Genomic DNA, 24,717 nt, shown 5'->3' with positions numbered 1-24,717 from the left:
AATCAGTTTTTACCCCAATATCAAGCTTAAATTTGTAGTACTTGAATGAATGAATGAATTCATTTTTCGAACATGCATAAAGTGAAGAAAGAAGAAAAAAGATAAAAAAGAAAGTTAATGCAAATCAAAGAAAAAAGAAAAAACAACATAACAGCATAGTTTGAAAAAAGGAGTAGGAAGAAGTAAAAACTTTAGATTCCTACAACTTTTTAACTATTAACAAGTTTTAAAATCATACATCATAGGACATCACATAATATATGTACCATGCAGATATTCCTATAAATGCATAATATATACCCACACATACCATAGTTATCCCCATAAATGTATACTATACAACAGAATAATTATATAGTTTAACAGCAATATATCAATTTCCACTATATGTATAATACTCAACACCATTTATTATCATCCACAGTTCCAGGCTTCCTTTTCCATATACTTACTCAGAAATAATTTTTTGTACCTTTTTTTTTTTTTTTTTTTACTTCAAACAAATCCAGACAGAATCCAAGTAGATAAACATGAATTAAGGTGACTGAATCCATTGAGGTCAGCTTGCTGACCAACACCATAGAAACTGTCGGGTGGTCTAGAAATTGATGTATTTTTCAGAAATGTATAACTATTCCCATCTAGAAGAAATCATAGGTCTGCAAACATCTGGCCAGAAGATTCTTTTTCCAACTACAAACAAATGAAATTGGCTATTATTCAGATTGAATTCCATCAAGTGAAGCAATGCTTCCTATGATGAAATGTCAACCATTTTCTCCTCAAAAGAGAGTAATCTAGGAACTACATCAGTGGGATACTGGCGAGTTTTGTTCAGCGCCAAGACACCATTTGGCTTTTGTTTTTTAAATCAATGAAGGAAAGCACTGCTTTCAGATAATGAGCTTTTACACCAACATGACAAGCATAAGAACCAAAAGTTTCTGAAATCCATCCTTGCAGCAGGGCACAAAAATGAAAGAAAAGAAAAAGACCATGAGACAAGCATTATGTTAAAAGTTTTATTAAACCGAATGGAGCTTCAAATCCTTCAGTGGACCTAGAAAGAAACATACAAGATTAGAATCTAGCATGTAGACTGGGTTCACTTAATGGCAGGATTTACGACTCACTTTTCCATCAAAGCAGCGCTCTTCACACGTCTTTTCCGTGGGCCAACAAACTTCAGTGGAACACATGAAATAGATCTGGAAACAAAATTCAAATCAACTTTATGCTTACTGTTAAAAAGGTTGAGGTCAGACTGAAAACTGCCATTTCCAATAAATCAGTGTCCACCTCTGAGCCAGACAATCAGGTTTCATTTCACTCTGAAAAGATTTACATATAGCTAAACTTGAGGAATTTTCTCACTTCTTCATCAAGGTACTCATTTGTCCTCATCCTCATAAACTGGAAGGCATCCACCGTGAAGCGTCTCCGGTTACGATTTTTGGGGGCGTCACTGACTTTAAGGATGGACACATGTGGATCGTTGGGATTGGCACACCTGAAGAGAAACATGAAGGTTCAGTAGAAAGTCCTACAGTTACAGAGGGCTTAGAAATCCATCCTCACCCTTCAAATATCAACACCAGAGCATTCTTTGCAGAGCGAGGATAAGCAAGACAGTAGTTGACCAGGAGTACTGCGTCTGGCTTGGGAGATTTCAGATTCAACTCCAGAAACACTGGTTTTCCCAGGAGGAGCTTCAGTGGCTGATGGTAAGAGGGAAAGTAGCTGGAATACGTGCGATCTGTTGGGATGATAAGACATTGATTCCAGTTACTCAAGAATGTCTCATGTACACCTTCGATAGCGCAGTCTGTCGGAATGCTAACCTCGAGCAATTCTCAGCTGAACACCATATAAGCCATTAGACAGGATTGATGATGGGAGACTGGAAGTCGGGGTCTTGACCATATAGCCCACACTGGCCAGTGACTGCTTTGCAGTAGCACATTTGCTGTAACGGCACTCAACTAGGAACCTGTAAGACAATGAGTTCAAGTCTGGAATGACAGATTAAGTAGGAAAAGATTATTGCATCAATAAATGTAGAGTAAAATAACAGACCTGAGTGGATCGCTTCTTGTAATTATGCCGTATTTAAGATTATAAGCTCTGACAACAGTCTGAACTTCAGTCAGGTATATCCTCGTCTGACCAACTTCCTGTAAACGGGGTTAGTGTGAAAGAACCGTTTCAGAATGCAACTGGGCAAATAGGAATATGCACAAAGAAAAGGAAATTCTTTCAATAAGTCATCAAACCTGGAAGAGAAAGAGGCTGCAGATTTGCCATAACCAATTTCAGAATTAAACTTTAGCTCAAGCCCAATGACAAATTGTAAAAGATATACAATATTTGGCAATGTGTGGTTTCATACCTAGGTATATTTTTGAAAAATGAGATCAGATCATTGTTCTCACAACCTGTTCTTTTGATTAATGATCCTCAAGCGTCACTAACCAAATTCTTATCTCAAATCCTCAGAGTAACAATTCAACTTACATAGACACGAGCTCCACATTCGTTAACGCTGAACTTGTAGATTGCAAATTCGGAATTAGCAATGACTGGTTTACAGTTTGGGTGCCCAGGAATAATGAGCTGGGTCGGATCCACAGGGATGACTGCGCCGCTGGAGCGGATGGCAAAGACGAAGTGTTGATCTACTGTACACTCTGCATTGTGGAGAAAGGAAAGAGACAAGTTCTTTGTTAAAGGTGCTGTCGGCAGGATTCGGCATCTCCGCAAGATGGCGATTTGACCCATCTAAGATGGCGATTTGAAACCCAGCACAGCCAATCCTGTCCCGTTTTCTCTGACATCACGCCCTTAGGCAAGTTAAGCCCCTCCCACAAGAACATGCGACTAACGCCCCTCTACCAATCACGGTTAGAGCCTCAGGGGCTCTTCTGATTGGCCAAAGATACCTGGAGCTGTCGAGATTCCTTTTCAGCTCAGAACAGAGACAGAGGGAAACGCTGCGCCCTCGCGGTAGTGCAATTATGCTACACTCCTAAAGGATTATCAATGGATACTCTAACATTTAATCCAAAGAAAACACAGGAAAAATTAGCATTGACTAGCAAAATCCTGCCTACAGCACCTTTAAGGGGGGGGGGGGCAAACAAAAAAAACCTTGTTCACCACCACAGCACCTTTAAAAGGCTTACCATCTATGGGGTAGTAGCAGGTACGCGTGGACTTGTCCATACAACATCCCTTCTTGTCACAGTCTGAGGGAGATATTCCTGAGGGACCACAGGTCAACCGTTCTGCCATGGGGACAGCGCAGTCTGCAAGAGAAGTTCCATTTTCAATAGTCCACCACAGGAACAAGTACTAAGCTGTAATCTTGCAGACACAAAAGTTACGGTGAATCTACTCACGGTGAGCCACTGGATGTTGCTCTTTTGTTGGCTTGGTGTGTGGCCCACAGCATCTTGGCTCAGCCTCTCCTTTTGAGGGCAGACCAGAATCAGGCCCACAAGACACGGTGAACGCTCGCGTGTCACCAACTTTGTCAAGAAAAAACAACTGCAGACTGTGGCCAGTAGGCTGAAATTTGGAAATGAAGCAGAAATAATTTATTAGAAGCTGAAAATGGTACAACTGTGACGTTATCAGGGACTTACACTTTCTTTCACGTGGCATCCAGTAAAGGGGACAGTGAAAGTGTTCTCATCAGGGTTCACGCCATAACCACAAACCTCTGGAGCTTCCATGACTGCATGCACACCTTTTGAACCTGAACAGGAGAGAGAAAAAAAAAAAAATTTAATTCCACCCCCAAAGGAAAGCGTGATCAAAAGTTGTACATACCCAAAATTTTGACATCTTTTAGAAGTCCGTCTGAAATGGTAATCTGGAATTCATTTCTTCTGCAGACGACACTGACGGCCCCATTATCCGGAGTGCTGCTGCCACGCCAGCTCCTTGCAAAAGAGCCTTCAAATTCTTCTTGGAAATCGCTTTCTGATGAGCCAGGCCATTCAGAGAGCTCAGGAATTCCTTCCACCACCAAGTCAGATTCACCCACCGAGTCAAAGGTAGGCAAACTGCTACCGATAATTGTTTGAGCAAAGTCAAAATCCTTTGATGGGCCGTCGTCGTCGTCATCTTCGTCGTCATAGTAATCTAATTCATAGAAACCGCTGTCATCTGAAAGAAAACGATGTTCGGGGTGGGTCAGAGTTGAATGATTTATCAGTCAACTATTGAGCCGAATTTATAAAACCTTGATACTTGAACAGCTCATGGGAACCATTAGAAAGAAAACACTAAAAATACTTTTGTTTTCTCCTATTGGAGTGACATTTGCATCTTACATCTAATCCCAAGTCCCATGATTACAGAAAAGTCAAACTTTGCTGGTGTGGTGTTCATGTCAATATAGCTTTTCTTGGCTGAAAACAAAGATGATATGAGGGTAGAAGAAGAGTTAACTTAAAATACAGATTGGAGAAGCACTAAAAGATATCAAAAGTTAGCTTTAAGTTGAGATTGAGGTAAATTTAAGTGGCAATTTGGTTTGTGAAAAAAAAGTTCATGAAGTATACTGCGCCACAAAAAAAAGGCTAAAGTTTCCATTTAAAGGTTATTATGGTACTATTTACAGGTCAGTCCACTAAAGACGGAATTGGGCTGCATGTGGAGTGAGCACTAAACTAAAATGGGTTAATTGCAAAATGTGCAGTGAGAGCAGAAGGTTTCATTAGACGCATCAGGCCCAGTGAAGGGGTCACACCTTTGCGCGCGGCGCCTCCTGCGTCCTTCCATTGGTCCGGCGGCGAGGCGCGAGGGGCTTTATCCAAATGTCCGCTCTTGTACAAACTGAGCAGCTCGGTCTCGTTGATCCGCTCCCATCCCCGGACGGACCCCAGAAGAAGAAATACAGCCCCGGTCAGGACCGCCAGCAACTCGACGCTGCACCCAGCCATGGAGCCCAGTGAAAGCCTCGTGCAGCCGAAGAGCCCCGGATACGCACGCGCCTGCGGTCCCGCTTCAAGTACTGCCGTCCGCCTGATTGATCCCACCTGCTGCTGATTGAGGAGGCCACATAACCCATTAAACCCGGATATATCCTAGATTATTTTGCAGAATTTATAGCATCTGCACAAATTCAGCATGTTCCTTTTATCGGATAGTGTTTTCTGAAGTTTGTAATTTCTATGTTGAATCATGACCTAAAATAATTTAATTTCTCCATTCACTCGTTGAAGCACCACTACATTTCAAGAAAGTATAAAGATACATGGAGTGTTTATATGTCACTGATTTTACATTCTTTAAAAATACTAAATCAAAAATTAAAAAAAATACTTAAAAGTGGTGGCATTATTTGTTTCCCCTCCTTCTTCATACATGGCAGATTATATAATTTTATTTCTGTATGATCTCATGTAAATTGTGTGCTTTTGACTTAAACTTTACATCTTCTGTTGAAGGCACAGCTTGTATCTGAAGGCAAATCATTTTCATGTACCTAAAATGTACTTCTGAGTGGGATCACTGCCATGGAAGGAAATAAATCATATTTTGGACATGGAGAGAAATTTAAACAACACAGAAGGATCTTAGCAGCAAAATTTTTATTGCATATAACTGAAGTACACAAATATCCATTTATCCATCTGCTGGGTCATATGTAAAACAAATAGACTATTCAGTAGCCTTTGTCACTTCAAACAAAAATATTACTTGCTTTTACAAAGTAGGCATGATTCAAACTCAAAAACCTAGATTTTTTGGGGGAATGGGGGATGGGGGCGGAGTGGGGGTGGGGGTGGGGGTCACTTGTAGGCGTTGGCTTTATGCTTGGGCAAGAAGTTGAAGTTCTTCGGTACGGGGCCAAGCAGCATTTCGCTGGAGAGAAAAAAGTGAAAATTAACAATCAGAAAACACGAGTTAAACTAGTCTTGATTTACATACTCAATCATTGTTTTGATGAGTTCTTTACTCACCTGATTTTGACCCAGTCTCCGACATTCTGACTGGCCATCAACGACTCCAGGTAGTTCCTGCCCATGTAGTAGGGAGGTCTCTCATTGATCTTCTGAGGAACTCGCTCCAAGACGCCCACAGGAATGTATCTAAGAGAAAAGCAGAGCGGCATTAGTGGTGAAAATCTCCAGTCTGGGTTTCGCATTGCATGGAGACAAACAGTCACAACAGGTTCAAGTGTTGAGAGGCACTGAGCTGCTCACCTGCACATGAAGGAGAGCCACTCCAGCATGAAGTTCCGGGTTTTCTCCACGCCTCGAGTGTCCGAGCCCCAGTGCTCCAGACCGAAGTTGGAGAAATCTCTGAGGATGTCAAGTCGCTCGTTGGATGAGATGTCCCAGTGCCGGCTCTCCTTGATCTCGGTGAATATCCAGGGCTTAATGAGAGCCCCCCTGCAGAGACACACCGAGAGCTCGACAGGGATCATTCACTATATCCAAAGGAACAGTAAACGTTAAACTCAAACAATGAGAATATCATGCAGATGTACTAGATTTAATACACAAACTGAAGTTTTTTATGGACTCTTTATGATGTGAGCTTTTAAGTCAAAAAATGCTGCATTTCAAAACCTTGGAATGTCTCATATGATCATATCAATCACATTTTTAATATTCTAAATTCCTTGAGGTGCATCTGTCACACGACTCACACTGATAATCTTACATTATAGCAGCAAATAAGGCTGATATATTCATTACAATAACTTTAGAAAAGCAAACCAGCGATGACTAAATGATCGCCTTGAGGACAATTCTGATGGGGGACTTTCAAGACAATTTCAACTGCTTCCACTTCGGTCATAGAAACGGTAAAACATTTTAATGGCAGTGGAAAGCAGAAAAGTTTTAATAAAGTTGGAACATCATGTGTAGCTCTTTACTATCCGAATGCCAAACATATATCTAATGGTCAAATATTTTTATCATTTTCCTTTTTGTTTTTATTACTGTGTGTGAAACCAACCTGGCAATCATGATGCCAGAAACTCCGGTCTCTCTCGCCTTCATGGCATCTTCGTAAGACAGAATGTCTCCGTTACCTGGAACAACAACAGCAACAAACACCTCAGCTCACCTGAAATGACCCAGAGAGGTATAACCTGAACATCGTGCTCTCGCTCTCTGTCTCCCTCATGTGGCGAAGCCAAACAACAATCTGATGTGTGGCAGTAGAAAAACATCAGAAAACATCCAGGACAAGGGTTTCAAAGTCACGTACCAAACAGGGGGACAGGACTCGCCAGGCTGGCACATGTGCTGATGTAGTCCCAGTCAGCCAGCTTAGTGTAGCGCTGCTCCCTGGATCGGCCGTGCAGCTGGAAGAAAAGGCAAAAAAAAAGTTTATTCAACGTCTGGGGGCGTGTCACACAATGTAAAAATATAAGATGTGACAAAGTCATGTTGAATGTCATTCGTGCACAGTGAGGAGTGACTTCGTGACCAGACTGGGAGGAAAAGAGGTCGTTCAGAAGCCCTTAAAGATGCTTCGAAGTGCAGGGAGGGAGGGTCAGGTGCTGCAGGAGGAGCAGGTGAAACCTGACTGACAATAGCTGGAGTGAAACCAGCGAAGCAGGAGAGCTGTGTGCATTCGTCCTTCTCCTGTCATTATTTCTTGAAAATGTTATTTCTTTTATTCTGTATATTTGTATATTTATTTCTACGTACAAGCTGGTGGGTTTTTTTTGTTTTTTTTTTTAAATGAAGATTGTCTAATATTCGGACCAACGTTACAATAGATTCCTCATCAGACAATTAAAACCAGCACTCTTTTTTTATTAAATTTGTGCCACCAATGAAAGACTTACTGTAATCAAGGAAACGCCCCAATCCTTCATCTCTGGGATCAGTTTATGTGCTATGTTGGATTTCTCCTGCACACCGGTGCGAATCTTGACGGTTAAAGGGACGTCAAGCACCTTCAGGAAGAAAAACATGTCTAAATTGAGTCTTTTTTCTGGAACATGACAGAAAAACAAAACAAATGCATTGTTTTTATCAATCTATAACACAGTCTATATAATGAGACTGCTACTTACGTAGTTCATTCCCTTGATTATCTGCTCAAACTTTCTGGTGCGCATCATCAAACCGCAGCCTCCGCCCTGGCGAAGGAAAAGCAAACGCATCATACATCAAATATTAAAGAGGATTTCATTTATCCTTGAGTTTAATACCTCCTGCCAAATGCCCATGTTTATGTTTTCCATAGTATATAATCTAAAACACAAAGCAAATCCAACTGTAAAGCTCATCATAGCATACTTTATTGGTTTTGGCTTTATCACCGGTACATAGAATGAGTTTGACGAGGTTTAACATCACACAAACTCATCAGCAATGTTTCAAACATTGGGTTTGTATGTTAAACTGAAGATAAGAAAATAGCTTTTTGAGGGCTTTATAGTTAGTTAATCTATTTATTTATCTTTTTTAGTGATTACACTTTCACTCAATGCAATCAGAGCAGGAACACGTTTATCTTCTCTTCACAATTAACACATTTTTATCAGAGTAAATGCGGCTGAGTAGGATGAGACTTCACCTTCTTGTAAACGAGATCAATGGGGCATCCAGAGTTGATGTCCACAAAATCAACTTCGATGTTGTTATTGATCAGCTCTGCACACCGAGTCATGGTGTCAGGGAAACAGCCCTCGACCTGCGAACACAATTCCTACGGCTTAAATACTCACACAATAATCAAACACTAACAAACTCATCAATGTGTTCATGTCACCTAAACAACAGTAAAGTACAGCGCCATCACCTGGACACCGAAGAGATCCTCGCTTTCGTGCCTCTTGAGGAGGGCCCACTCTGACTGCTGCCCCTGCAGGAGATTAGTGCACATGGCCATCTCCCCGCAGGTGATGTCTGCACCAAAGCGCTTGCAGATACGACGGAAAGGCAGATTTCCACACTGAGAAAGTGAAAGGAAACATTTCATCAAACCCAATTTTCACGTCTATAAAGGTTTATAAACCATGTAATCTGATCTCTTTAAGTCAAAGGGTGCATACAGTTGTAAGAGGAGCGAGGTAAAGCTTGTCGTTGAAGTTCACCTGGAGCCCAGAAAACACAGAAAATACATTTTTAGTTCCAAAACCAAACTGATATGAGGTTATTTAAAAACAAAAAATAATAATAATAATAATAAAAAAATTTGTACCTGCTTCTTCTCACATGAACGCAACTTAATGACATCGACATCAGTCAGAGGACCGACTGTCTTCACTGGAGGCTGTTTATCTACGCTGGCCTGCACAAAGACATAAAAACACATGTAAACAACATCATGACACACTACATGCAACTTATTCGGGTTACTGGTAGGTCTTTTTAGAAAGGCACTGTATGTTTTTGAATGCTGTACCTGTGCTTCAGTGGGCACAGTTTGCTTCTCTCCTGTAAGATCTGCAGGTACCTCAGCTGCCAGGGCAACACCTGAATGCCACACAGAATTGAACCATATCAGTTTACACATCACAGTAAAATGACTGACTGTGTTTATATATTTCAGACAACCCCACGTCCCAATAATCAAAAATCAAAACACAATGTCAAAGCACATTTTCTGGTGCAAAGAGATAAAACAACAATGGATATGGAGCAAACAAACCAAGTCAGAGATGATGTCCTGGTATATCATGTTCTACTGCTCCTCTTACCGTTCCCTTGCTGCTCCTTTTTGTTTTTGCTGTCTGACAGCATCTTCAGATACTCCGCTGACTTGCTGAAGGCCACGTCTCGCTTCCGCAGACGATACTGGAGGTCTTTGCTCAAGCTGTTCTTCACCGCAGTCCTGCCTTCACGAGCTTTCACCAGATCAGTCTTTTCCAGGGTTTTGAAGTCGGGCGTAGTGTGTGCTTTGGCAAAGCGGCAGGACAGGCCGTACCCACACTTCCCAAAGGTTTCATAGAGGTAGCAGCTCTCCCCAATGTCAGGCGGTTTGGAAGCCATGTACTTCGCAACATCATGGTGAAACTTGCATCTGTCTCCGTAGGAGCATTCCCTGTTGTCCTGAAGAGGTGGAACAGCAAAACATTAACGTTCAGTTGAGACAAAATTAAACACTATGCAGGATTAACACACATGAAGGTGACGCTTCATACCTGAAGAACAGACAAACACAACCGTTTTTCATCATAGATGGTTGGTTTTGTGTGTGGCCTTGACTTATTCTGCCCTCGGAGGCGTTTGCCATCCGGCTTCCCTGTGTCTTTTCCATCTTCAAGGTCCAATTTTAGCTTTTTATGTTCTGGTTCTTCCACAGATGATTCATTGACTTCTCCATCATTTTCACTGGCCTCATCTGTTTTTGATCCTTGTCCCTCTGAGTCTATAAACCCATGAAACTTTTCTTTGGTTGTCAAAAATCTGAAAATACAATAAGAAAAAAAGTTAAAAAGAAAAAAAAAATCAAGGAGCTTGTTCTTTTACACATCATACAAAACAAGCACACAAATGAACCGAGTGATCATAAAGGAAGTAGAGTACTTGTTGCTTTAAGAATTACTGGGTTAAAACAACAATCCTCGCCTTCAGGCGGCTTTCTGCTGACAGTGTATTTCTCTTTGCTTCAGAGGACAATTCAGCAGGATGAGTAAAATGAGGGAGGGAGGAGCACATCATGACCATACAAGCTCTCAGATTAGTCAGGAATATCTTGATGGAGAGGCAACTGCCAGACGGATGAATGCAGAGAAATAAACCATTTTCCTGTGTGGCCCAACAGAAGTACTCTTACTGGACACTTACTCTGATTTGATGGCAGCTTCACCTTTTACAGCCACGTCTTTTGCCTTGACAGCAGCATCCTCCACAGCTGTCTCCATCACTCCTTGCTTCAGTTTCTATTCTGAAACATTTCAACATTGTCTGTCAAAAACAGGAGAATGCTCTAACCAGTATAACAGAAAGAAATGTTATGAGATGTGAATGTCTGCAATGACTCTTTTGTTGGTATCATAACAGACTGCTGACTTACAGTTAAAGCAAATGTGTTATTGTGGAACAACAAGAGTAATTGTCTTATTTCCAAAAACTGCTTGCAGATTACAGCATGATCCAGATATTGACAAAAGTATTCTGTTGCTCCACGTGCATGTTTGTGCCTTTCTCAATTTAATGTTCTTGTCTGATACATATTCAATATTAATTACATGAACAAATACTTAACCTATTCATAATTGTCAAATTACCTTTTAAAGAGTAACAAAATCGTTTCTTAAATTAGGATAAAAGCCATGCGATGTTATTTTACTCACCCAAAAGTGACTTCAACTCCTTGAATGTGTTCAGTGAGCACAAAACATCTGCAACATAACAGAGAGATCACATCAATTTCCCAGAGACAAGCAGTCATCACTCTGTCAAAAGAACTATAAAGCGCTTTTGCGCAGTTTGTGTAATCTACCGATTGCGCTGCGCAAGCAACGGATCCGTTAATTGATCCCCGAACCCTAACTGAGGGTTCATTATTTGCGCAGCGCAATCGGTACATTCCTCACAGCTACATCTTACTGCATGAGGATCACTAGGAAAATTTAATCAAGTACTTTTAGTGACACGCAGGTTACAACTTCTGCATAAGCAGACAGCGATGCACTCAACACCAGCTTTGTAATTCACCTGTTGTTACAGATTTTGTCGAAGTAAATAGCTACTCTAACATGAGAAACTTCTTGTGACACAGCTGGTAAGCTAACTGCTAGCAAGGGCGCGTGGTTTGTCTCTGACAAGCGAATGCATCCACGTTAAAGCTGCTTAAAGCTTTGGCGGGTGTTACAGCTTAATACGTGCGTTTGACTGAATATTGAAGAAGACTGGAACGAACCACGAGAAACGACGAGACAACATCGTGCGGAAACAGGCGTCCTACGGTTTAAGAGCGCCCGACTGTAAGCTCGGCTGAACACATTGGTTCCGCATTACATTTTCTTTCCGGGGCTTGAATGCACTGATTTATTTATTTTTTTTCTTTTTCCAGTACATCGAAAAATATCACGTTCAAAATACAAGTCACATTCATCTTCGATCATATATCAAATAGTATGTTGATTTATACAGTTTTTCTAAATTTTATCATACTGAACCTTGTCTGGTATATTATTTGTGCTCTGAAAGGGAATTTAACATGAAACTGCAAAAGTTATGGTACTAGTAAATGTATTTCATGGTTCTACCTGTGACTTAAGTTTGTAGGCTAATTAAATGCAGTTTTATGAGAGGACTTCTACATGCTGTGCCAGCTGTTACTGTTGTTTTGAAAGTGTTTGAGTTTGCCAATTTGTCTGAGTCTCTGATTCCCATTTTCTCCCTCTTCCTTTCATTATTCCAGATCTACAGTGTGGTAGATCATGGTGTGATTTTTTTGTGTTAAGACAGTATAACCCAGTGTAAAGTCTGGCAGTGGCTGGGACCTTTCGTGCCATGTGGACATCTGGCGCCTTTCAAAATTTAAAGTTTGGTTTGACATTTTGGAAGTTTTTGCTTTTTTAGCATCTCTGTCAAAAATATATTATCTTTAAAAAAAAACACTGTTGTACTTTTATTCTGATTATTGAAATGAAAGTCTTTAAACCCTGATTTTAAGATTTTTTTTAATGAATTGTTCTCCAGATAAAGTTGATGTTCAATGTTATTATTATCAACGCCAATTACATTTGGTGAAGTTACGGCTGGGAATTTACGTGACATTGTAAGGATGATATAGTCAAAGAAAATAACACTTTTAATTCCTTTTCGGATGTTGCATTTATTTCAAGTTTGCACCTTCACAAGAATATAGTCAAAATATTCAGGTATATTGAAAGTTAGTAGTTGTAGTGAAATGTGACACAAAAAAACAGACAATGGGGATAATTATGATTAGTTAAATGTGTAAAATCTTAAAACTTCATAGTTCTGAAGCTGCAAACCTCACTTCGAGCAGTCTACTCCATCACAATATAAAAAAGCAATTTATTCAATTCAGTATTGAGGTGCGGCACCAAGTTTTTCTAGCTTTGCTGAGAATCTTTTACGACTTGAGTCTAAGATGTTGATGCCATTCTTCTGGAAGTCATAATTCAATCTGTGCAGCTCCTCTAGTCTCTCTGTAATGTTTTGTGTGCTGTAGTCCAAAACCTTGGGCTTCTCCAGAATCTGCTGTACGGTTATTCCTCCTTTGAGGAGACAGTCTAGTTTCGAGTTCAGTGTGTCAGATCCGATGTAGAGAATCATTGGATAGTTGATGATCAGTTTTTTCATGTCTGTGTTCTTGCAGCCAAGAGAAGCCAGTTTCTGCTGAAGGTTGGTTAAGTTTTTTTTTAGATACTCATTGGAAAGGTCCAGAATATCTGCCCCATGGCCTTCAATAAGAGCCAGCAGCTCGGAATCTTTCAACTTAAGCGAGCCTCTTAGGATACTTATGTTTGTCTTAACTCTCTTTGTGCTTCTAATGAGAATGTAGAGGTTTCTTGATATGACACTTTTTACAAATTGCTTTGGATTTTGTCCTCCAAGCTCAGCACAGATGTCCTCCAGAAGATCCACCATCTGCATATTGAGCTCCAGACTGTTGGAGAAGGTCCGTGGTGCCGTCGTCAGCAGCCGGTGAAGGTCTTTGTTATTCAGTCCCAGAGAAATCAGGAAGTGTATGTTCTTTACCAAGTTCTCGTTATCACTTGTGCGGAAGAAAGACTCGGGAGAGCGAGCCAGGATGCTCACAATTTCGTCATCCGTCTTAAAGATACTTCTCCACAGCGTCCAGCGTTGTTCCAGGTGATCGATGGAGCGGGTGATAGCTCGGGGGTAGCGCGATATGATGCTTGCTATCACTTTGAGACTTGCTCCTTTCCCCTGTAGAAACTCAGCAACACCTTGCTCATTTGTGAAGACTTTACGCAGCACCCCAGGTTGTCGCTGGCGTGCCATCTTCACATCAACGCCCATCAGGCTCAGGTTCTCCAACAGAGATTCATTCTCTGGGTTCACAGGCACCTTTGATTCACTGCTGTTTGGAGCATCATTACAAACCCTCCTGGGAAAGACAGCTGATGCAAACTGCACTGGAATGGGCCCAGAACTGCGTTGCAATGCCACTGATCGATGTAGCCTCAGTAGGGCCCTCATTCCTTGAACTGCAGCCATTTTTAGTATGCAGAGCCACACTGGAACATCAGTACTGGTGTCACTGCCACTGAAAGAACACAACAAGGAACACTGTTACATTTGCAGAACTAACATCCGTGAAAGCAAGTAAAAAAAATGGCAGGCTAAGGTTTTGAAATGAAAATCAGATTTGCTTGTAAAATCAAACATCGATGCCCCAGAGGTTTGCCGTAAGTTTCAGCATCAGAAGAAACAAGCTAAAGAAGTTTGTAGTTCTTACGGTCCTCGTGTGTGGAAGAAGCTTCCTGAACACCTGAAAAGTTTACATTATCTTCACCTTAATACATTTTTTACTTTATTCATTATGTAGTTAATGTCCTTCTTGTTTTGATTGATTTATTTTAATTCCTTAAAACGCACTGTGAATTTCTTTGTCTGAATGGTGCTGTAAAAATAAATTTGCCTTCAAGTGAAATATTTCCAAACTCCACTTCCTTCCTCCCATCGCTGATTTACATGAAATCGAAACCTAAATCACCCGATGGAGTTGAGATCACACACATATCTTTAACAATACAACCAGCTTTAAAACAATTTAATTTTAATAACAATTTTAATGGCACCTAATGTTTCATTCACTTTGTGAAAAGTACTCACTGTATGAAAAGTTACCAGTACATTGAATCATGGTTTTCTTTCACAAATAGCGACCTTCCTCTGAAATAACAACGTGTAAACCATACAGCAGTAGCCACTGTTACGTGTTCTCACTGAGTACAGTGAAATAGTGGTTTAATGTTTAGTGTGCGCAGAGATATGTACACAATACACAATCTATGAATGAAAAACAAACCTTCACGTTCGTCTCGTGCTGTCAACTCCTCGCAGTAGAAACGTAATCTTCGCAAAGTCTCGCGGGATTTGATACCTCACAGTTTTCCTGCACTCGTCTCCCTTCAGCGGCCCCTGGCGACTCGGAGTCATAGCTGCGCCTACCGGTCCATCAGTGAGGCCAACCGGGCCAACCGTTAGATGGAAGCAGAGTTCCATTCAGAGTGAAGTACCGCTCAGATGAAGGTTCCAATGCGCTAAAGGCAGGGTTTACATCTCACCGCTGGACAATTGGTAAGAATCATCTGTTTTAACAGGTGAAGTTTGGCTCAGAATAATGGTTTCATTAGTTGAAATGTTTTTTTTTTCCCCAACGGTTTCCTTTTGAACTGAGTCAATTGAAAATCATGCTTTAAATCTTTATTTTCTGAGAAGAGTACCTTGACTTTAGTCCAACGTATTATGTATAATAGAATCCTTAACTCGCCTTAAGTTTCGAGATGCTTTCAGTCACTGAAAAAAAAATCAAAATGGTATTCACAATATTTTTAGGAGTGACGTTCTAAATTTTCAAAAGAGTAGTGAAAATATGTAAACTACTCAAGCACAAAGTACACGAGCGTTTCTAAATACTGAAAGTTCTTACTTTTTAGCCGTGGGAAATTGTATCGTCAGTAGACATTCAGTTCACTTTCTTTCAAATCACATTCCTTCAACAAACAGGTAAGTATATCGGTTCAAACAGAGAGAGATCATTTCACTCTATCTTTGTGTTTCCATGCCTGGAGAAGTGTTTCAGTGCATGTACGACTTAATCCTGATATCTATGCAGCTTCTGCTGAATAATAAAAAGACTATTTTGTGAGCTTTGGCTTGTAGCAGTCATTAATAATTCATTCAGTTTCAGCTACTCAGCTGACGATTTGTAGTCCCATGAGACGGAAGAGAGCATTAACCATGTGCTGCCTCCCACAGCCAGGTCCCACTGACCCATTACCTCTCTTTACTGATGAGTTCCACCACTGATGAATATTTCATGATGGCACACTGATATCATCATTATGTAGATGAGCTTTCACTCTGCTCATCAAAGAATAAGGTAAAAAATGATGTTTCAATCATGATGTCTTCTGACTTGATTGGCTTGACAAACTCTCCACTGTGTTTTGTGTCAGTATTGATCACATCCAGATTCCCGATAATGGAAGACATTTTACGAAAAGAAGGAATGAATTTAGTTGTAAACAAAAAAGACAAATAACTACACCTATACTGGTGCATCTCACATCATATCAATCTCATGAGTTAAGCTGAAGCTCTATATTATCTATATATCTAATTTGGAAAGTGGATAAAGTACACTGCCCACCAAAGTGATAAGGATGAATTGAAATTCAAAAAGCTTTAATAGAACATTGTTGCCACTTTCTCCTTCCTATATTTCAAGTTTTTTTTCTAAATCACAGTTTCCCTTTCACATTCACACAGTAATGTAATGGATAACACTGCCTTTAAATCACTCATTAGAGCAAGTAGAACCCTGGTTTTAGTTTGACTGGGGGTCTTTCTCTATGGTGCTTACATACTCATTCATACATGAATGTGTGATAGTGTTTTCTCCAGGTTGTCTGTCTGTCTTTGCCCTGTATTAGACTGGTGACCTATCCACTGTGTATCCTGCATTCGCCTGAAAGTGTACAAAGCGGTATGGTTTTAAAAAAAAAATCTCCATGTTTAATAGATCTGCTTCACCGAGCTATATTGTACTCTAAAAAACATAAAACCAAAAAGTGTTTATGTTTTCACATTTCGTGGTCAAGCAGTTGTTGGAGTTACTGTATGCTGTTGTGTTTTGAATATTACATGGGACCCTCTCCTTTTGTTGTGGTCGACTCGGTAAAGTTGCTTGGGTAACTGCAGACACAATACTCCCCAAGAGAATCAATAATTTAGAAACTGCCCAAACTTTCAGATGCTCAGCGATTCCTGTGCACAACTCCTGTTGGGTGAGCAGATCTGTCCACAGGTGAGCTCACTCCATCCAAAATGTCTAAAAGAAGATGGGTCGAATTCAAGATCAGCCACACTATCAGCTGTTCGGCTCCCGTCAGCCGAAGACGCAGAGCCTCTTCTCCTGCTGCTGCTGCTGCTGCTGAAGGTATGTCTCGAACAATGAAACAAGATGACTCAAAACTCTCATTTAGTTGTATTTTTATATTTAAAAAACACACTGAATACAAAGAAATATTGCCAATGGGAGGTATTTACTTTTATGTTTTGAAGAATCACCATGCACATTTTGTACCTACTATCCCAGCAGATTTTAAATTTAAAGATTAAAGAAGCTGTGTGTTGCTTCAGAGTTTTAGCCTTTAACCATCCAACAACACCATTTTTAGTCTGAGGTACACATTTTCAGAAAACTAACACAGTTATAAACAAAAAAAAATCAAAAAGACATATAAAACGTTATTCAGTTTTTTTTAACAGTTAAAAACAACACCTCACATCTCTGAGTTGGTGTTACACTGGGACACGAATACAGACTCAACAAAGAGACACATAATTAAAACAAGCTAAAACTAGTGATCTGAGAACTCTGGTATCAATACCTTTGCCATGGAGAAAATGCAAGAAAACATTAAAAAAAAAGGTCTTCTACTGGCAAAGATTGAGGGCTTTTAATTACATGTGAAACACTTGTAAATTAAATATAAACTCCACCTGGAGCCTCTATAAGTAAAATCTTGTTCATCCTTTTCTATTATCAACCCATCTGTCCTAGAAACTGAAGCCAGTCTCTCATGTTACCTGCTGTCCCATTCAGCTGAGACAGCTCAAATGTTCCCTCTTCAAGGAAGCGCGCTGCACTGTTGTTAGAAATGTGCTCAGAATAGCCCAATCGAGTGGCATGCTGACGAATATGAGGTGATGGCTTGAGCCTTTATTAGCAGAAAACAGCTCTGACATGAAAATATTTTGTGGTAGAAAAGAAAACTCTTAACTGGGACAGCACAGGCAGCATCTCCTCCCGTTGTCATGGAAACTGGGACCACATTTTCAAGAGGTATTCAGACCGCATATAATAAGGTGACATTTGTGACGTTACTATCACATTGTTAATGGTTATTTCCATCATTAATATTAGAATTGTAAATGGAAGCGACTACACGTTGATAGATTTGAAAGTAATCCAAAAATGACAACCAATCACAAATAATGTGGATGAATTGGGTTTGAGAAGGTCTGAGAACTGCTACTTCTTTCATCTACTGAAGTGTTCCATCTAAGACAGAATCAAATTGGTCCTTTAAGTCCATTTTGAATTAATTTGGTCTGTGCAACTAAAGGAAATTCTTCTGCTTGTAGCAAATTGTATCAAAGAGACCTTGAAAATCTCCAACATATAAAACTAAGATTTGTGAATTTTTGACAGAATCTTAAAAGAGCCAAGAGAGAAAATACCCAAGAGTTTTCCTCATTTTAGAAATATGTGACATATGACAAAACCACAAACAAATGAAAAAGAATGTAATGATGACAACACTTTTCTTCCAAATTTTGAAAATATTGTAATTTATTCATAATAATAGTGGTGCGGGACTTAACTTGATAGGTCCAGAAAGGTTCTGTATTGATTTTTTTTCTCAGTTCTGTAGTTTTTTTCAAACAATCCAAAAACATCCTGGCCTTTGAGGTTTGTTAGTGACTTTGAAAATTCATGTAGCTGTCAATGTGGGTTTATGTGATTGTATCTGTGTTTGTCTGGTAATGGTCTGCTTCCAGGATGGACCCTGCTTTCACTCTATAGAGCGAGGCTTTGGTACAGTCTACTGAACTGAAGAAAGTGGTTTAAAAGATGGATGGATGGATGGATATTATAGAAGAGAAATGGATTATAAATTTATGGAATCATTTTGGTGAATTCACATAAAACATAATCAATTTAGAATAAATTGTTATTTCCCATATCACAAAGGTATCAGTTATGTGATGCACTCTTTTCCCATGAAATTACAAGTAACAAAGGAGCCAATTTTGATTTAGTTTGGAACATACAAGCTGGATGCTCATCGATTAAGAGAATACTTTTGGCAATGTAAGAAAAGGGAAGCATTCAAAAGACAACATTCAGTACATAAATTTCTGAAAATTAAAAAAAGCACATCCTCAGTGATTGCACATTTTGGATTTATATGTACAATCCACATATCAATTCTGAATATTCATTCAAAGTGGATTAGGTGATAAATGTTACTGGGCTCTTTTGCAAATAATGGATACAACTTTAATCTACCAATTTTACTGTCCACACAACATGTCAAGTGGGTGTCATTAATCTTTCTAATGTTTCAACATACCAACTTACCCGGACATTCCATCTTTGTTAAATAAACACAATGCGCCAGGTCAATAGATTGCACAAGTATAAACCTACGCAATAGATTGTGAGCTCGTTAATTTGTAAAATGCGCAGCTGCATCGGATCCAATCCTTAGACTGTGTAAATCACCTAAAGAAGCTTTATTATCTGCATTATCGGCAAAGCTTTGTGAGTTCTCACATTTCCGATAGTCCTTTGAAGGCAGCAGTAGTGGAATGCCGGTGGGCGTGGCTTCGGTGGCACCTACCCTACGTCATCATTGTTAGGTCTCATGTTTACGTGGAAAACATGGCGGCGGACTATCAGCAAGGAGACAGCTAGTTAATGCGAGTGGAAGTCTCTGGCAGCCCGCTGGAAGCCGGACAGGAGATATTTAGCCCTCGCAGAGCTGAGATTTCTCTGGCGGACATCTCGCATGAAGCAGTCTCCCTCTTGTTTTAGCCACAGAAACTGCGGTGATGGAGGACGAGGAGAGGCAAAAGAAGCTGGAGGCCGGCAAAGCAAAGGTATGCTTTTCAGTTTTTGGCGTTAGCATAACTCTGTAAGAGTGCTGTCACAGCTTTAAAGTAGTTGTTGTATGGTTCCCATAACTTGTTTCCTCCCGGCTGGGTCTGTCAGCTGTTTTTTGGTGGTCACCCCTCCCCTTCTCCCAGCTGTCAGTCCCAGCAACATGCGCCCCACTCTGACAGCCGGCCGGGGGGCTAGCATAGCCACTACTAGCCATACAGACAGGCGCCTTTGTCATGCTGCTGTGTCCATTGAATCAAGGCTTCCGTTTCACAATGCGTAAACCGGCGTGCTGGACTGTGCAGGCAACGCTTACTTTAACCGTGCATAAGTCAAGCCGCAGCATTGTGAGCGAGGGCTTACAGACAAAACCTGAAGTGATACTGACAGGCTGGTGTAACAGGATTTACAGGACATTTCCCCACAGGCCAGAACAAACGCTGGCCCCGCATGCCAAAGTTGAACTGTATTGGCTTTATCAACCAGAAGCATCATCGAATTAGGTCAGCACAACCCCCCACCCGTCTAGCATCTCATATTAAACGACCCTGCTGAGCTGGATCAAAACATTGCTCTTGAATTTCTTTTGCAGATATTTATACTTCGTACCGATGACATTATCATTAACATTTTACTAGATGCACCAAGCACCAAATACAGTTGTGACTTCAGCAGGTGCTCCACTGCAGGACCTTGTTGCGAGTCTGAGGTATTTTTTGCACCCAGACGACTTGGGTAAGATTTCTGTCTGCAAGAAGATCCTAACAACACAAGCCAAAGCTGGTCAGACTAATATGTGATGTGACAATTTCCATTTTAGTCATGTAAGAAAATTTGTAACAGTAAGTATGATTATTATAAGCCTTTGAAGCCTAGTGTCATTTGTCATCTACTATATTAGGTATATGCACTACCAAAAAAGTACTTATCAAGGTTGCAGTAAAAAGCCATTTGTCACCTCATCACTAAAACTCGGTGTCTAATATAGAGGCAATGCATTGCTATCCGCAAATTGGCATTTTAATAACTTGAACAACTATTACAAAAGCAAAAATCAGTGAATACAAAAGGCAACAGGCAAAATAAATCAATGACATCTGAGTGCAGGTATCAGTGACAGTTGTGATGCATCTCTTGCTGAAAGTCCCAAGGTGCAATTTAAACTTTCAAAAGTCAGTTTGAATTAATTAGAAGAATGGCATGAACATTACAGGATTTCTTTCCCTCCAAAACTCCTGTGGTTGACTTGAGGTACTCTCTATTATACAGTTCTTCTTGGCCTTGTATGAAAGTGTGTGTGTTTTGACCAACCTAACTGAAAATTCAGTTAGGATTGTGAACACATGTTCCTTTAAAGAGTCAAATTCTGGATTTTGCACCGAAATATCTTAGGTATATAATTGTAATAACACTATATGTTTTGATAGCTGGTTTGAACACAAAGTTGCATTACCTTGTACTCAGTAATGAAAAAGTTTAATTCAATAGTAGATAAAATGGCTTTATTTATTTTGATGGGCTTGAGCAGCCTCAAGGTGCTGTACGTGATCCATCACATACGCACTACAAATGGGCTTCCAAACAAGGTGCTCACGCACCTCTGAGAGAAACTCGGGCTTCATTGTTCTGCCCAAGGACATATTTGACAAAGAGACCAAGCAATATGGGAGAATGAACTGCTGACCTTGGGACTGGAAGACAAGTGCTTTGCCGGCTGAGCCACAGCAAACTCAATCATTGTTACAGTTCAGCTGTGATGAACCCAAACAGAAATGAAAAAAGACACTGCAGAGAATTGTGTTTTGAACCACGTGTCACCCGGTGGAGAAGTCGTTTGCAACATTTTCTCACAGCCAGGTTTGAACATAATCTAGAAATGTTCTGTGTGTAGTTTGCATGTTATCCTTGTAGTGATGTCAGATTCATGCTTCATGTGTCAGGTTTCTGTGCCAGTGTTGGGATACTGAATACATTTGCAATGCCAATACATTTTGATAGTTGATTATTATTCATATGTTACAGTGAGACGTCTCAGATTCAGACTTCTCAACCCCATATGGGACTGTATTCAGCAAATCATATTAAATTCAGCAGACATCAGACTGCTGTTTTTGGCCACTTTTGTACTGAGAAAAAACTGCCTCGTGCCACTGCAGTAAGATTTTGATCTCTTCAGGTTTGAGTTGGCCCTCTGGCTTCCAGGTTGGTTCCTGAGTGAGATGAGTGCGCCTGCCCCCCGGTTATGACTTTGGTATTTTGACTCATAAAAGGCGTCTCTGTGCTGTTGGACTGCTGGGGTTTTACACAGTACCCTGTCACCGTGTCCTCACACGTAACGGAGAAACTTCACTGGATACTTTACTGAATAACTCATTGATAATGTTTCGCGGAGATTTACAGGACTCAGTTGTGCCTGCTGATTCACAAACCCGGGTCGTAATTTACAAGCTCAAATGAGGTCGAGTTCATACATGTTGGTGTCAGTTCATAAGCTGCAAAGTGTGTTGAGATACTGACTTGACTCCTCGCCTCATATAGCTCATGCCAATGTGTCTAAACCAGCCTGTTTACATCTGAACACCTTCGTAAACTAATGAGTAAATCATTTTTTGCCTGAGGTGGCGGTGGATGATGCTGAACTAGCCTCCCTTCTCAGTTGAGCAGGCCTTGTTGTTTTATCTTCAAATTATGTCAAGAGTGTTACTTCAGTTATTAAATTTTTCTGAATAAAAAGACATTCTTTTACCTAAATGTAGAGAAGTTTAGAGAAAACCCACACAGGCACGGGAAGAACATGCAAACTTGGCAAAAGAGATCGAAACGTATGAATTTATGAGGTTCTTAGAAAATCTACTTCAACTTTCTCCTTCCAAAATACAGTGGTGCTGAATCAGAGAAAGTTTGTTCATGAGTAAAAGATAAACTGTCACTCCATTTGACACGTCTGTGACAGGAAGGTGTCTGTTGAGTCACACTTCACAACAAGTCAAAGTGAAAGGTGCTGTTGTCTGGCTTTTCTTTCAAACCATTATCTGCATTGTTGTGCTGACATTTCCATTCACAATGGACTTTACTGACTGGTGTTATGGATTTACTCTAGTAGTCTTTGATTCAGGTCTCAACTTACACAAGTAGCATCTTTTTAAACTCTCTTTTAAAAGCGATTTCAGCCTCCATGAGCTTCGAATGGTGTTATTATTCGAAGATGCACTTTGTTGAAGTCTTGACGTTGCTGGTGCGTCAGCGAGCGAACAGATCAAATTATGACCAGCAGTCGTGGGAGAATATTAAGTCAGATATAATATTGAAAAGTGGCATTTTATTCCATTTTCTTCGCAGTTGTTCCTGTGAGCCTTTTCCATTTCTTTTCAGTGCTGATCCATCTCAGTCTGTGTCACACTCAGTAAGTTGAAAAGCACCGATTTTTAAAGAAACGTCGGGGAATAACATGCATCAGCCCATTTTCTGTTTGAGCTGCGTCTGAGTGATAATGACTGACTGAGGAGGAGAGGAACAGCAGGGTTGCTTAATTCGGCTCAAGGGATCCAGGTATCATCTTTGAAAAACTGTGTTGTGATTAGTTGTTTTTCTGCTTATGGGAAAATTCTGCCATCATTAAATTTACAAGCAAATCCAGGCTGATGCCTCGTCAACACACGGCTCCGTGTAATGTCGCAACATGAGGTGTCACATTTTCTTAACGGATCCCTTCTGTTTGTGCTTTTTGACAACGTGTCGTCGCGCGCAAAAAAGCTGAGTGGTTTTTAAATATTTGTAAATAAAAATGTTGCTGCAGAGTTTCTGTTCTTCACATTAATCAGTCAATCTGCAGACAATTATTTTTAAAAAGCCAAATGTTGACATAGAACTTTGTGTGTGTTGGTAGATACAGATAGAATATACATGCAAGCACAGGAATAGTTTTTGTGGCGTTTATTAGGTTTTTTTTTTGGTTTTTTTTCCTAAGACTTTAATGTCTTGCTCTGCCTGACCTGATGTAACCTCACATCCCTTCGAGGTCTCTGAGGTCTGCTGAGGAACATCTTTTTGTTCAGTCCAGGTTTCCACACAGGGGGCGATCGATCCAGCTGTCTTAGCCAAAGCCTTGAAACAGACTTCACATGACCCCAGACATGTGTAACATGAATCACTGTAACAAGCAGCCATATAGACATGCACCAGCAGCTTTTCGCTGGGCCCAGATAGTCCAAAAGGTCAGTGCTGCAGCCAGACAGCGCTGCAGGTTTTGAGGACAGCAAAGATACAACTTGATCTACTTAACCTGGATAGTTAATCCTGCAGGTGACTAATCATGAAGTTGTTCTGCATTGCTCCATGTGATGAGTGAAGTACGACACTGAGCAGTGTAGTCCATTAAGATTTAGCTTAATTGACACTTTTAATGTTTGAATCTTCAGTGTTTGTTTGTCTGATCATGCTGTTAAATCTTGTCGAGTGATTAATTAGATGTGATGGTCTACGGGTGTCTGGTTTTAATGAGCTACAACCTGGATGGTGATAAAATTGAAGTGTGTGAGCAGACCTGGACTCTGACATGATTATTAAAGGCTTTCTTTCTTTTCTTTGTGGCTTGTTCATTAAGCCAGCCTCTTACATAACACTAAAATGAGACCACAGTGGGATATCACACCATGCACGATGCTTTTTGCTGTTGGTAACCACGCAAACTCCAATGACTGGACAACATGAGATCCCAGATTTCAATATATCTGCTCTGTCGTACCATGAGAAGCTGCCGTTAGAAGAGACGATCCACATACCGACTGATTCTACTCGCCTGCAAACATTTGCAGTGATTGTGAGGCGCTCATACAATATCATCAGAATGACAGGGTAATCTGCAAAAGGCAGATGATGCCACCCTCC

At 40.4% G+C, this 24,717-nt stretch overlaps 4 protein-coding genes across 8 annotated transcripts in view; 1 reads left to right on the top strand and 3 right to left on the bottom strand.

The window, feature by feature from the left end:
• Window positions 1-1,051: 1,051 nt before the first annotated feature.
• On the bottom strand, window positions 1,052-4,949 carry LOC115409748 (zona pellucida sperm-binding protein 4-like). The gene is made up of 12 exons (XM_030121023.1): window positions 4,757-4,949; window positions 3,832-4,170; window positions 3,645-3,757; window positions 3,395-3,467; window positions 3,183-3,305; window positions 2,515-2,687; window positions 2,077-2,174; window positions 1,842-1,990; window positions 1,579-1,756; window positions 1,375-1,510; window positions 1,134-1,208; window positions 1,052-1,060 (listed from the first exon to the last, which is right to left on the bottom strand). Exons 1-12 carry the CDS (start codon window positions 4,947-4,949, stop codon window positions 1,052-1,054), a joined length of 1,659 nt encoding a protein of 552 aa, XP_029976883.1.
• Window positions 4,950-5,585: 636 nt separating this feature from the next.
• On the bottom strand, window positions 5,586-11,907 carry dus3l (dihydrouridine synthase 3-like (S. cerevisiae)). 2 transcript variants are annotated; one of them, XM_030120877.1, is made up of 17 exons: window positions 11,851-11,907; window positions 11,282-11,329; window positions 10,773-10,872; window positions 10,127-10,391; window positions 9,683-10,034; window positions 9,388-9,458; window positions 9,184-9,273; window positions 9,035-9,076; window positions 8,782-8,934; window positions 8,557-8,673; window positions 8,051-8,116; window positions 7,820-7,930; window positions 7,234-7,330; window positions 6,979-7,054; window positions 6,216-6,404; window positions 5,973-6,101; window positions 5,586-5,874 (listed from the first exon to the last, which is right to left on the bottom strand). In XM_030120877.1, exons 3-17 carry the CDS (start codon window positions 10,847-10,849, stop codon window positions 5,802-5,804), a joined length of 1,908 nt encoding a protein of 635 aa, XP_029976737.1. In that variant the 5' UTR covers window positions 10,850-10,872; window positions 11,282-11,329; window positions 11,851-11,907; the 3' UTR covers window positions 5,586-5,801. The 2 variants fall into 2 exon arrangements, with proteins under 2 accessions (XP_029976737.1, XP_029976738.1); XM_030120878.1 differs by having other exon boundaries at window positions 10,773-10,867; window positions 11,851-11,878.
• Window positions 11,908-12,757: 850 nt separating this feature from the next.
• mterf1 (mitochondrial transcription termination factor 1) lies at window positions 12,758-15,037 on the bottom strand. The gene is made up of 2 exons (XM_030120889.1): window positions 14,962-15,037; window positions 12,758-14,196 (listed from the first exon to the last, which is right to left on the bottom strand). The coding sequence occupies exon 2, from the start codon at window positions 14,145-14,147 to the stop codon at window positions 12,987-12,989; it is 1,161 nt and encodes a 386-aa protein (XP_029976749.1). The 5' UTR covers window positions 14,148-14,196; window positions 14,962-15,037; the 3' UTR covers window positions 12,758-12,986.
• Window positions 15,038-19,611: 4,574 nt separating this feature from the next.
• Window positions 19,612-24,717, top strand: part of akap9 (A kinase (PRKA) anchor protein 9) — a 64,198-nt gene continuing 59,092 nt past the window's right edge. For 2 of the 4 annotated variants that reach the window (XM_030120856.1, XM_030120854.1), the window contains exon 1: window positions 19,612-19,829. In XM_030120856.1, coding sequence (XP_029976716.1) covers window positions 19,782-19,829 — 48 coding nt within the window. In that variant the 5' untranslated portion in view covers window positions 19,612-19,781. The remainder of the gene's footprint in view (window positions 19,830-24,717) is intronic. The other 2 variants (XM_030120855.1, XM_030120857.1) reach the window with 1 other exon arrangement.

This window comes from Salarias fasciatus, chromosome 22, assembly GCF_902148845.1.
Source record: "Salarias fasciatus chromosome 22, fSalaFa1.1, whole genome shotgun sequence".
Taxonomy (NCBI): Eukaryota; Metazoa; Chordata; class Actinopteri; order Blenniiformes; family Blenniidae; genus Salarias; species Salarias fasciatus.
Note: the sequence above shows the minus strand (reverse complement) of the source record. Positions and strands in the feature narration are given on the sequence as shown.